Source organism: Ranitomeya variabilis, chromosome 2, assembly GCF_051348905.1.
Source record: "Ranitomeya variabilis isolate aRanVar5 chromosome 2, aRanVar5.hap1, whole genome shotgun sequence".
NCBI classification, from domain to species: domain Eukaryota; kingdom Metazoa; phylum Chordata; class Amphibia; order Anura; family Dendrobatidae; genus Ranitomeya; species Ranitomeya variabilis.
In genome coordinates this window covers 681,706,265-681,719,052 of record NC_135233.1, presented here as the reverse complement: position 1 = coordinate 681,719,052, position 12,788 = coordinate 681,706,265, and the positions used below count along the sequence as shown (strand labels likewise).

Here is a 12,788-nt window from a genome sequence, read left to right as displayed (position 1 = left end):
TAATAGCTGCACTTTTGCCCCGTTCTCTTATTATTTTTATGCATTTTATTGTTTTTATTCTATTTGATTTTATATTATTTTGCTATTTCCTGTCTTTTTGATATATATGTTTTTAAACTGCGTTTGCGACTTGTATCTTAATTAATCATGTGATCCCATCTAATCATGTGTTCCGAATAATTGATCCTTACATCTCATTGGTTGGTGCTCCTTTATATACTTACTCTGGCCCACTCTCTGTATACTGCCACCTGATGAAGACGGAGCTGTTCCGTCGAAACGCGTTGTGGATTTCAATAAACAAAGAAACTTTTAATCCTTTCATCTGTGTCCTGTGTGCTCCCATGTGACCGGAGTATCCTGCAACTCACAGATGTAAGGTAGACATATGGGAACTGTTATTTATTAATTATTCTGTGTGGTATAATTCTTTGATTTTTTTAAATTGTGAAAATTACAAAATGTTCAATCTTTTGTCAAATTTTCAATATTTTCATAAACATATGCAAATCATATTGAACAAAATTTACTATTAACATGAAGTATATATCATGAAAAAATATTCTCATAATCACTTGGATCTGTTGAAGCGTTCGAGAGTTATTACCATATAAATTGACACTGGTCAGAATTTAAAAATTTGGCCTGGTCATTAAGGTCAAAATTAGCTCCGTCATTAAGAGTTAAGGCAGCATGTAGCTTACTAGATTGAGAGGTAGACCTGGAAATACTATCAGGGATGGGAACTAAAACAGAGATGTCAACAATGAGGAGCCTGACCTTATAATAACCAAAACAAATGATGTATCTGTGAGGCTCTGAAGATGGGAGTAATACTAATAAATTATATCATTAAAGATTTCAAACGTATATAGTTATATTCTACTTTATATATGAGACATAGGGGTGGGCTTCCATTGGTTTCAGTCACAGTCTCGCCATCTAATCCATTTACTTTGATGTTTCTATATCCTAGAATAAATCGATGCTTAGAAACACTGCAGTAAGTAAATTGCATTTGGTGCAATTTTCTGCAGTGTCTTACAGTTCCACCAAAGTATGACGTTTCTCTAATCTCATGACCACTGTGCATAAACTGACCTGCTATGCTTTTTTGTAATTCACAATATGCTAATTTCTCTTACGATAGCTACTCGTTAAATCTATAGATTTTCCCTACTGACTTGATTGAGATGATAAATATCTGTAGATAAAATTCACACATGTAAAAAGCATGTAGTCCACACATGATATTCTTAATGAAATTTCATTAAAGCAACAGGAAGTATCCAATACAAAGCAGTTTTATGTAAAACATGACATACCAAAAGGAGACAAAAACTAGAGCTGGAAAAACGTGGAAAAAAATGCTGCAGAAAAAACTTCAACATCAAAAACACACCAAATACCCAATGTGGGAGCCTATCCTAAGGCCAAGTTTTCACAATGAGTCTTTGGTGAGTTTTTGATGCTATTTATATTCACTGCATCAAAAACGCAACGACTTACAGTTCCAGAAAGTGAATGTCGTTTATAGAATTTTTTTGCGCTTCATAAACTAGACTGCATTAGATCAATTTCACTTGTGAATATGCTGAGTTTTATGTGCGGATTTTCCCCATCGAATTGTCTTACATGCACAAAATCATCTAATCTGCCGTGTAAATGCACTAAAAACGCATGTAAACTGCACATAAAGTTTTGTCAAAGCTAAATAGCAGGAAATATAAAAAAATGCATTTTTATGTAACCCCTTAATGACCACTGATATGCCTGTTAATAGCAGCAGTTAAGGATACTTATTCCTCGTGCCGCTTTTTAACGGAGCTGAGAAATAGGGGTATAGCGTCAGAAAATCTCCGGGATTTCGGCTACCGGTGGTAGGTGAAACTCTGGACAAAATGATCAAGTCTCGTTACGTATTCGGTGAATAACAGTGATCACAAAAAAGAGTGCGCCTGCCGAGGACCACCACCTGGCAAAAATAGGAAGTGGAGCTTTTAGTGAGTTTTCGACAATGTGTTTTTTGTTTTTGATGTGCAAAATATACTTCACATTCCAATTCCAATAAAGTGGATTTCATTTATAGAAATACCATGCCCAAAGTGTTTTTATTCTATGCAGTGTAAATTGACCTACACAGCATTTTTGAAATCCATAAATGTCAATTTTTCTTGTGAGTACTCTGGGTTTTACGTGTGGATTTTCCCCATAAAATTCTTTAGAATTCCATTTATTATCAGTAAAGTTTTAAGGCTAAGTAATAGGAAATGTAAAAAAAACAGTTTTATTTAAAACATGACATTTAAAATGGAAACCAAAACTGCAGTTGAAAAAACAAGTTAAATTGTATGTATAAAAAACGCACTCTGTAACGCAACTAAAAAAATCCAAGTACAGTAGCCTGATTTAGCTAATTGGTGCCGAAAATCTGCAACAATAATAAATATTCACCAGATACTCATCATGAGAACGTAGCCTTATGGTATGTTCACACTTTGATTTTTTTTTCTGAGATTTTTGTGCAGTTCCCCAACTATGCTAGAAAGACTTCTCCAATTTATTTCTTTTACACAACGACTTCAAGTTTCCAAAAATGCCAAGCTGTTAAAAGAAGTAAGTGGAGCATTCTTCAGACAATTTCCACTATGAATGCCGCTCCATTCTTTATAAAAAAAAGGTTGTGGCAAGCCTAAAAAAAATGTTCGGGATATGCCTGGGCATATTTTCCAATATTTCACACATTTTTAAGCCTCAAAGAATCCTAGTGTAATTTGTGTCAAAAAATAACAATCACCACAAAAAAGGCTTAATAAACAGTAGAAAAAACATAAAAAAATGTTTAAGACTTTTACAGAATACACCCAGGAAATGTAAAAGAAAAATTGTGCACATAGTTTTTAGAATAAATCAAAAACTAAGGTTTTTGACTGATTCATAGTCAGTCAAAAACTGAGGATTTTAAGGGGAATGTGCCTGAAAAAGCACTGCAAAACCCCCAAATAAACATAGTAGTAGAAGTAATACATTCACACGTAGTAGATAGACAGCAGATTTTTTTTTTGTGCAGTAGGTATGTAGCATTTTAGGCTTTTCCCCTAAAGGGAAGACATAAAAGTGAATGTTTTATACACTGTACATTAGGTCCTGATAAAAATCTGTCCTTAGTTTATTTGCATTTTTGCCGATAATTAAGATTTATTTTTCCTTGAAGCCCAGATGATTGTAATTGGATTTAATACATGTTTGCTACACTAAAAGTGTCTTCCATTAATCATTTTGAAAGAGAAATATGAGCACTTGGCCTAGCATTACCCTGTATGTTTTCTCTATGGATTTTCTATGATGGGATGGGTTCACCATTATGCTGAATGTATATTTGGCATGCATCTGTCTTGATAGAAACAGATGGTTACGCGAAAGGAAAAAAACGTCTGCACTAAGTTTGGAGTTAGTCCACATAAGATAAAGATTTAGGATGCCATGTCGAGAAGATGATGAACTGCAGCAAGTCGATGATGCAGAGACCCAGTACCAGCCTTGCATGCTACACAGTTAGTATTCACATATTGATGAGAAATGGATGCTTGTAATGGAAGGTAGAACGCTGTACTAACCAGCTGTGATGGTGACTTTTAGGCGAATCCTTTAAATTAACTGTCAGATCAGTATATTTCTATATATCAGTATACTTTTCTAACAAATGCATGTGAACAGTGAGGTCTTACCTATCGGCAGTGTACTTATTTTTAGTACTTAGGACTTGAAGAGCTCTCCAGCAGAGCAGGCCCCCAAATTATTGCTGTTGCCAACATGTCGATTTAATTCCGTACCAAATACTTCCACACTTTGTAGTCCTATTTTACACAAAAATAACTAATTTTGTCAGCATTTATGATCTATGCTAAAACTGTTAGAGCGTGAATTCGGGTTATTTATGGTACTAAGTTTTGTAAGCGTATTTTATGTTTTACAGTAATAACAAGCAGTGGCTACAGTCCAAGATCAGCACACCAGTACTCGCCTCAGCTTTATCCCTCTAAGTAAGTGACAAGTTCTTTAACTTATGGGGCAAACTGTATACAGTTGCGTTAAGCAGCCGGACCATTTCTATGTGTCTGTTTAATTCTTTTGAACTGCTCTTTTTTTTTTTTCATTTTCATTAGTATGTAAAGAGTTAAAGTTCTATATATCCTGACATGAAAAGTTATGCTTCATCTCTGAAAATCTATAATGTAGTATTAAAACTCAGCATGAGAAAATTGCGGTAAAGTTAAACAGCTGCAAAGAATTTCATGCTCCGTAATGCAACCATGTCATCCCTAACCTTAAACTATAAAACTGCCTGGACCATGTTCACCCTGATATTAACAGTGGTACGGTAGTAATAATGATGTTTGTTTTATTCTTTCAAAATTGTAACATGAATTGGAAAAAATACATTTTCCCACATGTAATGTACATCTATGCAATCATATCTTACCTTACTTTTTTATACATGTACGAAGCCATAATAAGACACTGATAGGCTTTTATGGGGGGCATAGTGAACCTACGCCAAGCTAGTATCAGAAGAAGTTGTCATGGCTCTATAGTACAGAGCCACAAGGACTATTTATGTCTACATTGAGGCTTTCTAGTCTTAAATCTGTTGAGAAATAAATTTGTCAGTTCTTCCTTTTAAACACTCTGCTATCTGACAATGTAATGACACGTTACACACCTCAGCATTATGTTACAGAACTTCATTATTGATGAACTTGTGGGATGTGCTCTGTTAACAAGAATAAATTGCAGGACTGTTTTCCTCATTAACTGTGAAGCTTGTTTTAGCAACCATGCAAATAAGTCCTTCTTATTAGCAGAAAAAAAGAGGATAGGTTATCAGTTCAGTTGCACCTGCCACTGCATATAGCACAGGATAGCCCATTGGCTAAGGCAGGTATGTTAGCTATGTGGTGTGCAGTGAAGGAAATAAGTATTTGATCCCTTGCTGATTTTGTAAGTTTGCCCACTGATACAGAATTGAATAGTCTAGAATTTTAAGGGTAGCTTAATCTTAACATTGAGAGACAGAATATAAAAAACGAAATCCAGAAAATCACATTGTGTAAATTTTATAAATTTATTTGCATTTTGCAATGAGAAATAAGTATTTGATCCCCTACCAACCATTAAGAGTTCTGGCTCCTACAGACCAGTTGGACGCTCCTAATCATCTTGTTATCTGCATTAAAGACAGCTGTCTTACATAGTCACCTTTAGGGCTCATTTCCACATGCGAGGCACACGTCCGTATCTCGCATGTGGAAACCAAGCCCTGGCGCCGGCACTCAGGAGCGGAGCTGTGCAGCTCCATGTGTTCCTATGCAGCCGCACGCTCCGCTCCTGAGTGCCGGCTCCACAGCTTGGTTTCCACATGCGAGATACGGACGTGTGCCTTGCATGTGGAAATGAGCCCTTAGGGTATGTGCACACGTCCGGATTTCTTGCAGAAATTTCCTGAAGAAAACCGGAAATTTTCTGCAAGAAATCCGCATTTTTTTTTTTGCGTTTTTTTTCCGTTTTTTTCGCGTTTTTTTTAGCATTCTGCAAGCATAATTAGCTTGCAGAATGCTAAAGTTTTCCAAGCGATCTGTAGCATCGCTTGGAAAACTGACTGACAGGTTGGTCACACTTGTCAAACATAGCGTTTGACAAGTGTGACCAACTTTTTACTATAGATGCTGCTTTTGCAGCATCTATAGTAAAAGATAGAATGTTTAAAAATAATAAAAAAATAAAAAAAATGCTTATACTCACCCGCAGACAGCGGATCTCCTCACCGGCGTCCGTTCCGTATAGATGGTGTGTGCGCGCAGGACCTTCCATGACGTCGCGGTCACGTGAGCGGTCACATGACCGGTCTCGACCAATCACAAGACGGCGACGTCATCGGCAGGTCCTTAACCGCACACCAGCTACAGGAACCGAAGCGACAGCATGCAGTGGAGAGGAGGGAAGACATCGAAGGTGAGTATATCACTATTTTTTATTTTAATTCTTTTTTTTTGACCAATTATATGGTGCCCAGTCCGTGGAGGAGAGTCTCCTCTCCTCCACCCTGGGTACCAACCGCACATAATCTGCTTACTTCCCGCATGGGGGGCACAGCCCCGTGCGGGAAGTAAGCAGATCAATGGACTCCCAGGTGTGCGGAATCCCCTGCAATTCCGCATTTTAATGAACATGTTGCTTTTTTTTCCGCGATGCGATTTTTTTCACGGAAAAAAAGGTTACATTTGCACAAAAAATGCGGAATACACTGAAAATAATGGGAGGCATATGTAAGCGTTTTTTTCGCGTTTTTATCACGTTTTTATAGCGAAAAAACGCGAAAAAAACGTGAAAAATACTGAACGTGTGCACATGGCCTAAAAAAAGACTCCTGTCCACAGAATCAATTAATCAGTCAGACTCTAAAGGTATCTTCACACTAAGCGACTTTGCAGCGAGAACGAAGACGATCCGTGACATTGCAGCGTCCTGGATAGCGATCTCATTGTGTTTGACATGCAGCAGCGATCTGGATCCCGCTGTGATATCGCTGGTCGGAGCTAGAAGTCCAGAACTTTATTTTGTTGCTTGACCACCCGCTGTCATCGCTGGATCGGCGTGTGTGACGCCGATCCAGCGATGTGTTCACTTGTAACCAGGGTAAACATTGGGTTACTAAGTGCAGGGCCGCACTTAGTAACCCGATATTTACCCTGGTTACCATTGTAAAAGTAAAACAGAAAACAGTACATACTCACCTTCTGATGTCTGTCACGTCCCCCGGCGTCCACAGGGTTACACACTGCTGCCGAGAACTTCCTGCACTGAATGTGTCAGCGCCGGCAGTAAAGCAGAGCACAGCGGTGATGTCACCGCTGTGATCTGCTTTACTGCCGGCGCTGACACATTCAGAGCAGGAAGCTCTGAGCAGCAGTGTGTAACCCTGTGGACGCCGGGGGATGTGACAGACATCAGAAGGTGAGTATGTACTGTTTTTTTTTTTTACTTTTACAATGGTAACCAGGGTAAATGTCGGGTTACTAAGCGCGGCCCTGCACTTAGTAACCCGATGTTTACCCTGGTTACCCGGGTGCTGCAGGGGGACTTCGACATCGTGAAAAGACAGTTTCAACGATGTTGAAGTCGTTCCCCTGTTCATTGGTCGCTGGAGAGAGCTGTCTGTGTGACAGCTCCCCAGCGACCTAAACAGCGACGCTGCAGCGATCGGCTCGTTGTTTATATCGCTGCAGCGTCGCTGAGTGTGACGGTACCTTAACCTCTGCAATATGGGCAAGACCAAAGAGCTTTATAAGGATGTCAGGGACAAGATCATAGACCTGCACAAAGCTGGAATGGGCTACAAAACCATAAGTAAGACACTGGGAGGGAAGGAGACAACTGTTGGTGCAATAGTTTGAAATGAAAGAAATACAAAATGATTGTCAAACTAAATTGATCTGGGGCACCATGCAAAATCTCACCTCGCGGGGTATCCTTGATCATGAGGAAGGTGACAGATCAGCCTAAAACTACATGGGGGAACTTGTTAATGACCTCAAGGCAGATGGGACCACAGTCACCAAGAAAACCATTGGTAGCACATTACGCTGTAAAGGGTTAAAATCGTACAGTGCCCGCAAGGTCCCTCTGGTCAAAAAGACACATGTGCAAGCCCATCTGAAGTTTGCAAATAAACACCTGGATTATTCTGTGGGTGATTGGGAGAAGGTGCAGTGGTCAGATGAGGCAAAAATTGAGCTCTTTGGCATTAACTCACCTTGCCGTGTATGGAGGAAGAGAAATGCTGCCTATCACTCAAAGAACACTGCCCCCACTTTCAAGCATGGAGGTGGAAGCATAATGTTTTGGGGGTGTTTTCTGCTAAGGGCAAAGGACTACTTCACCACATCAATGGGAGAATAGATGAAGCCATGTACCGTAAAATCCTGAGTGACAACCTCCTTCCCTCCGCCAGGACATTAAAAATAGGTCGTGACTGGATCTTCCAGCCAGACAATGACCCAAAACATACAGCCAAGGCAAAAAAGGAGTGATGAAAACAAAAAGAGAAAGAAAACCACCATAGAGAATGCACACCACTGTTAAATGATGTATAAAAAGGTAAACTTTTATTTGAAAACCGCATAAAAACAATTAAAAACAATACCAACCAAAACACCCCCACACACACATCTATTCCCACACAATTGCAAAGGTGCATGGAATTATGTAATATATAATTGTACCAATACAAAACTGGAAGTGCACATACAAGCAACAATGCTGCTGATCCAACACCCAGATCACAGTGACCCCTAAACTACCCTGTAGATGGAAAGGTATTCTGATAATATACAAAAAATCACAAGGGAGACTGGTGTGCCCAGAGCAAAAACAGTATGCTGATATTTGTATGGCAGAAGCTATAATAGCCCTATACCAGCCAATAAGAATACAAAGAAATGGCCAACCTGTCAGCATTCGCAGGGATAAATGTACCCCAAGAGACCCAAGCAAAGTAGCCAAAGATGGCACATGAAGATTTAGGCCATGAATGAGCTTACATTTGTGCCAAAGAACAAGGCGTCCAGCTCTCAGACTTTATTACCGCTAGTTTGCACCCCTGATATTCTATACACTGGTAGTGCGCCAGTTTTTCTTTCTTACTGTGAAGGCAAAAAAGGAGTGTCTCAAAAAGAAGCACATTAAGGTCAAGGAGCGGCCTAACCAGTCTCCAGACCCTAATCCCATAGAAAACTTTTGAAGGGAGTTGAATCTCTGAGTTGCAAAGCGACAGCTTCAAAATCTTAATGATTTAGATATGATCTACAAAGAGGAGTGGACCAAAATTCCTCCTGACATGTGCGCAAATCTCATCATCAACTACAAAAGACGTCTGCTGTGTTTACCAACAAGGGTTTTAACATCAAGTGTCTTAAGTCTTGTTTGCCAGAGGGATCAAATTCTTATTTCTCACTGCAAAATGCAAATAAATTTATATAATTTATACAATGTGATTTTATGGATTTTATTTTTGACATTCTATCTCTCAATGTTTAAACTAACCTACCCTTAAAATTATAGACTGTTCATGTCTTTGTCAGTGGGCAAACTTACAAAATCAGCAAGGGATCAAATAATTATTTCCTTCACTGTATGTAGGCATGAAAACCTCAGCACCAAAAAAGAAGAATAATAGAAATTCTTACTGTGATAAGTAAATTTTATTGATCTGGTAAGTTATAGAAAAGATCCAATGTTTCAACTGACAGCGGTCATTATCAAGGATATCTATTAGAAGAGCCAGAATAGGGTGCATGAATGTCGAAACATTGGACCTTATTTATCACTTTCAAGATTGATAAAATTCACTTATTACATCAAGAATTTCTATTATTCATCCTTTTCAGTGCTGAAGTTTTCATGTCTACGTTAGGACTGCAGTCCTTTCCTTGAGCATCCACTCCTTCAAAGCAGTGTTATCGTCTTCCTCCTCCTTTATTCACGCATGTGGTGTATATGTTACAACTAAGACCGGAAGATTGTAAAGTGTCAACATCTTGTTCTCTTGTTATGCCGGTATATTTTAATGGACTTTGAATAAAACAATTCATTTTGTTGGAATCTACAGTATTGATTTTTTCTTTGTATGAGGTTTTTCTTATAACTTCTCAGATTGTGATTCTGCAGCATTGATAAAAAACAGCTTGTCAGGAACTGAGAGAGAAGGTAGGGGTAAGCAGCTAACTGTTGTATATAAATAATGGGCTGGTGTGAGCAGACTGGTATGTTAAGAGTTAATCCTTGTCTTGGCATGTAACTACTTCGTAAAGTCGGCCAGCGTCTGGGCAAGCACTGTTGGTTAAATCCCATGAAAATCTACTGTAAATTATAAAAAGTAATAGCTCTCATTGCACTGTAAGGACAGAAGAAATACAAAGCAAATCAATTGCAACCTACCTTAATTTGATGCTGTCTGAATTATGAAAGCAATTTATATGATAAATAATATAAATGGGATCCTAGTGACTGTGTATTTAAATGGACAAACCACTATTCTCTTCTAAGTATAGTGAGCATACACTTAGTAGAATGCTGAATATAGGGTTGTGTGAATTTGGAGCAGTCAAAATACAGCGGGTTTATTGGTTTTAGGCATAGTGCCCACAAGCATGTTACTGTTCTGTAAAACGTTTCTGATGTATGAAGGTGTGATACACTGGCATATAGACATTTTTGTTATTGGATTTCATACATGTCATGTTCCTTTGGTTGCTGTAATACAGAGCATTCCTTTCTTGGAACAATTTGTATTTTTTTGCTAGCTCTCTAAAGCTGGAATAATACATTATGATTTTGGTACAGATTTTGTTGCCATGTTAGAGGTGAATCGTCAGATAGGGATGGAATACATTATTTTTAAAGACTAAGTACTTACCTGTAAAAATCCTTATTATTCAGAGTTGCTGTGGTTCTCTTAACTCGTCGCTGTTTTCCTGAATGCAAAGTTAACATGCCATTTACCACGTGTGTACCGTACCTCAGATAACATGACGTGATGGTCTTAGTGCTTGGCCTTCTTGTCTTTTATTTTATACCATATTATTTGACCCATAATTTGCCCACTTCCAAAAGATCTCTTTATCCATTTTATTATTAATAAGATCATGCTCACACTGGCCACTAAACAGACAAAACTCAAGATAAAAACAAAATAAGCAAATACCCTGTAGTAAGCAAAAAATAGCAATAGTGCATAAAAATAACATTGGGTAGTTAGTTCACATATTTTTATCACAAAAAGCATAAATCCATGCCACCGCATCAAGGTGACCCTATTCGGGAAGGTTTCAACCTCTAGTATTAAAACCTTACTATATGTCAAATGATGTAAATGTCATCTTAATACTAAAGGTTAGGACAGTCATGAGCAGAGTCACCTTGATGCAGTGGGATAGCTCTTATGATTTTTTTGATCAAGTTTATGCTAGCTTTATTACCCTATGTTATTTTCATGCACTATTGGTATCTATTGTATATACTCGAGTATAAGTCCCGAGTATAAGATGAGACCCCTAATTTTGCCACAAAAAAATAGGAAAATTTAATGAATAGAGTATAAGCCTAGGGTGGAAAATGCAGCAGCTACTGGTAAATTTGAAAAAGACAGAGAGCAGCGGTGGAATGGGGACAGGTGAATATTGCATGGCTCACCCTCCTCCATCATACTCACCCCCTACTGACGCGATCTGCAAGTCCCTGCTTCTTCAATGGTCTCTGGTGCGTGCCGGCAGCTTGCTCCTCTGTTCAGCGGTCACATGGTACCGCTCATTAAAGTAAAGCAATTGTTTTGTGTTTTTGTGCATTATGTGTCCTCTCTTACTGTTTGACGTCTTTTCAGTGTGCAATCCATGTTTTACACTTTAACTTTTTTATTGTGTATTATTTTTGCTATAAATAAAATGTTGAATACGTTTTTCTACAAATCTAATTAATGACCTTTGTTTTATCAAGATTTTGAATTTGGCTTATGCTCTTTTTCGCCACCACATGTAAATTGTAAAAGTGTTAACCTAAGTGTTACCTTATCAACATTTATATGGGGATTTGTCTTCATAGTAGTATACCATTCCTGTTGGTCAGATCTTACATTGTTAATAAAACACAAACATTTTACTTACAAAACCCACTGAATCTGATTGTTTTTACAGTTTTCTTTTGCCTACATAAGTTCAATGCTTCAATATTTAGACTATTATTTCATCTATTCAATTCAATTTCCTGTTTTGAACAATAGGAGATAAAGCAGCCTTCTATGATGAAATAGCATAATATTATGATAAGGGAAGCAAGTTAACAAATATCATATATGCTATATATTAAAACTAAATTCATTTTATTTTGTTTTTTTTATTTTGACGTTAGACCCTATCCTCATATTCTCTCAACACCTGCAGCTCAGACTATGTCGGCCTATGCAGGTCAGACCCAGTACTCTGGAATGCAGCAACCTACAGTTTACACAGCGTACTCACAAACTGGACAGCCTTACAGTTTACCAACATACGGTATGATTTTTTCCTTTCACTATGCTGTGTGGGTTCGGTTTTGATCCCTCTTCATTCATTACGTAACTGCTATCAAGAAATGTTTCTATTCATCTGGTACAGATCTAGGAGTAATGCTTCCTGGTATCAAGACAGAAGGTGGTCTCCCTCAAACACAATCTCCATTGCAGAGTGGTTGCCTCAGTTACAGTCCCGGATTTTCTACACCTCAACCAGGCCAAACACCTTATTCCTACCAAATGCCAGGTATAGAATTGGTGTCTCTAAAATGTGGTATATCATAGATAAATATAAAACCCATATAAACAATGAAGATACACCATCTAATATTATTTTCATAAATAATTATTAAATGTTATTTTAATATCTGAATAAGTACTTGTGTTTCACATAAATTGCCCATTCTGGATATTCTTCTCCTACAACTCTATATTGCACACTTTCTTTGTTGACAATTTAAAAAATGTATACTTTTTCCCCATAAATTACACATTTCAATGCGGTAAGAATGGTATTATCAATTGTCATGCATTTCCATGAGGAATAACAAAGAAACCTCTTGTCTTAATACAATATACAGTACATAGTTCTTAATAGTAGGAATATTTTGGAGTTGACAGTTGATCTATGCATATGGATCACCCCCCAGGATAGGGCAATGGGGTACTCGGTACCGGGTCCTTC

The 12,788-nt window shown here is 37.9% G+C and overlaps 1 protein-coding gene across 7 annotated transcripts in view; it reads left to right on the top strand.

The window, feature by feature from the left end:
* Nucleotides 1–12,788, top strand: part of EYA4 (EYA transcriptional coactivator and phosphatase 4) — a 533,493-nt gene that overhangs the window by 340,704 nt on the left and 180,001 nt on the right. For 6 of the 7 annotated variants that reach the window (XM_077289339.1, XM_077289336.1, XM_077289340.1 and 3 more), the window contains 3 exons: nt 3,977–4,043; nt 11,962–12,104; nt 12,207–12,350. In XM_077289339.1, the coding sequence (XP_077145454.1) occupies nt 3,977–4,043; nt 11,962–12,104; nt 12,207–12,350 (354 nt within the window). Of the gene's footprint in view, nt 1–3,542; nt 3,555–3,976; nt 4,044–11,961; nt 12,105–12,206; nt 12,351–12,788 lie in introns of those variants that run through there. The other variant, XM_077289341.1, reaches the window with a different exon arrangement.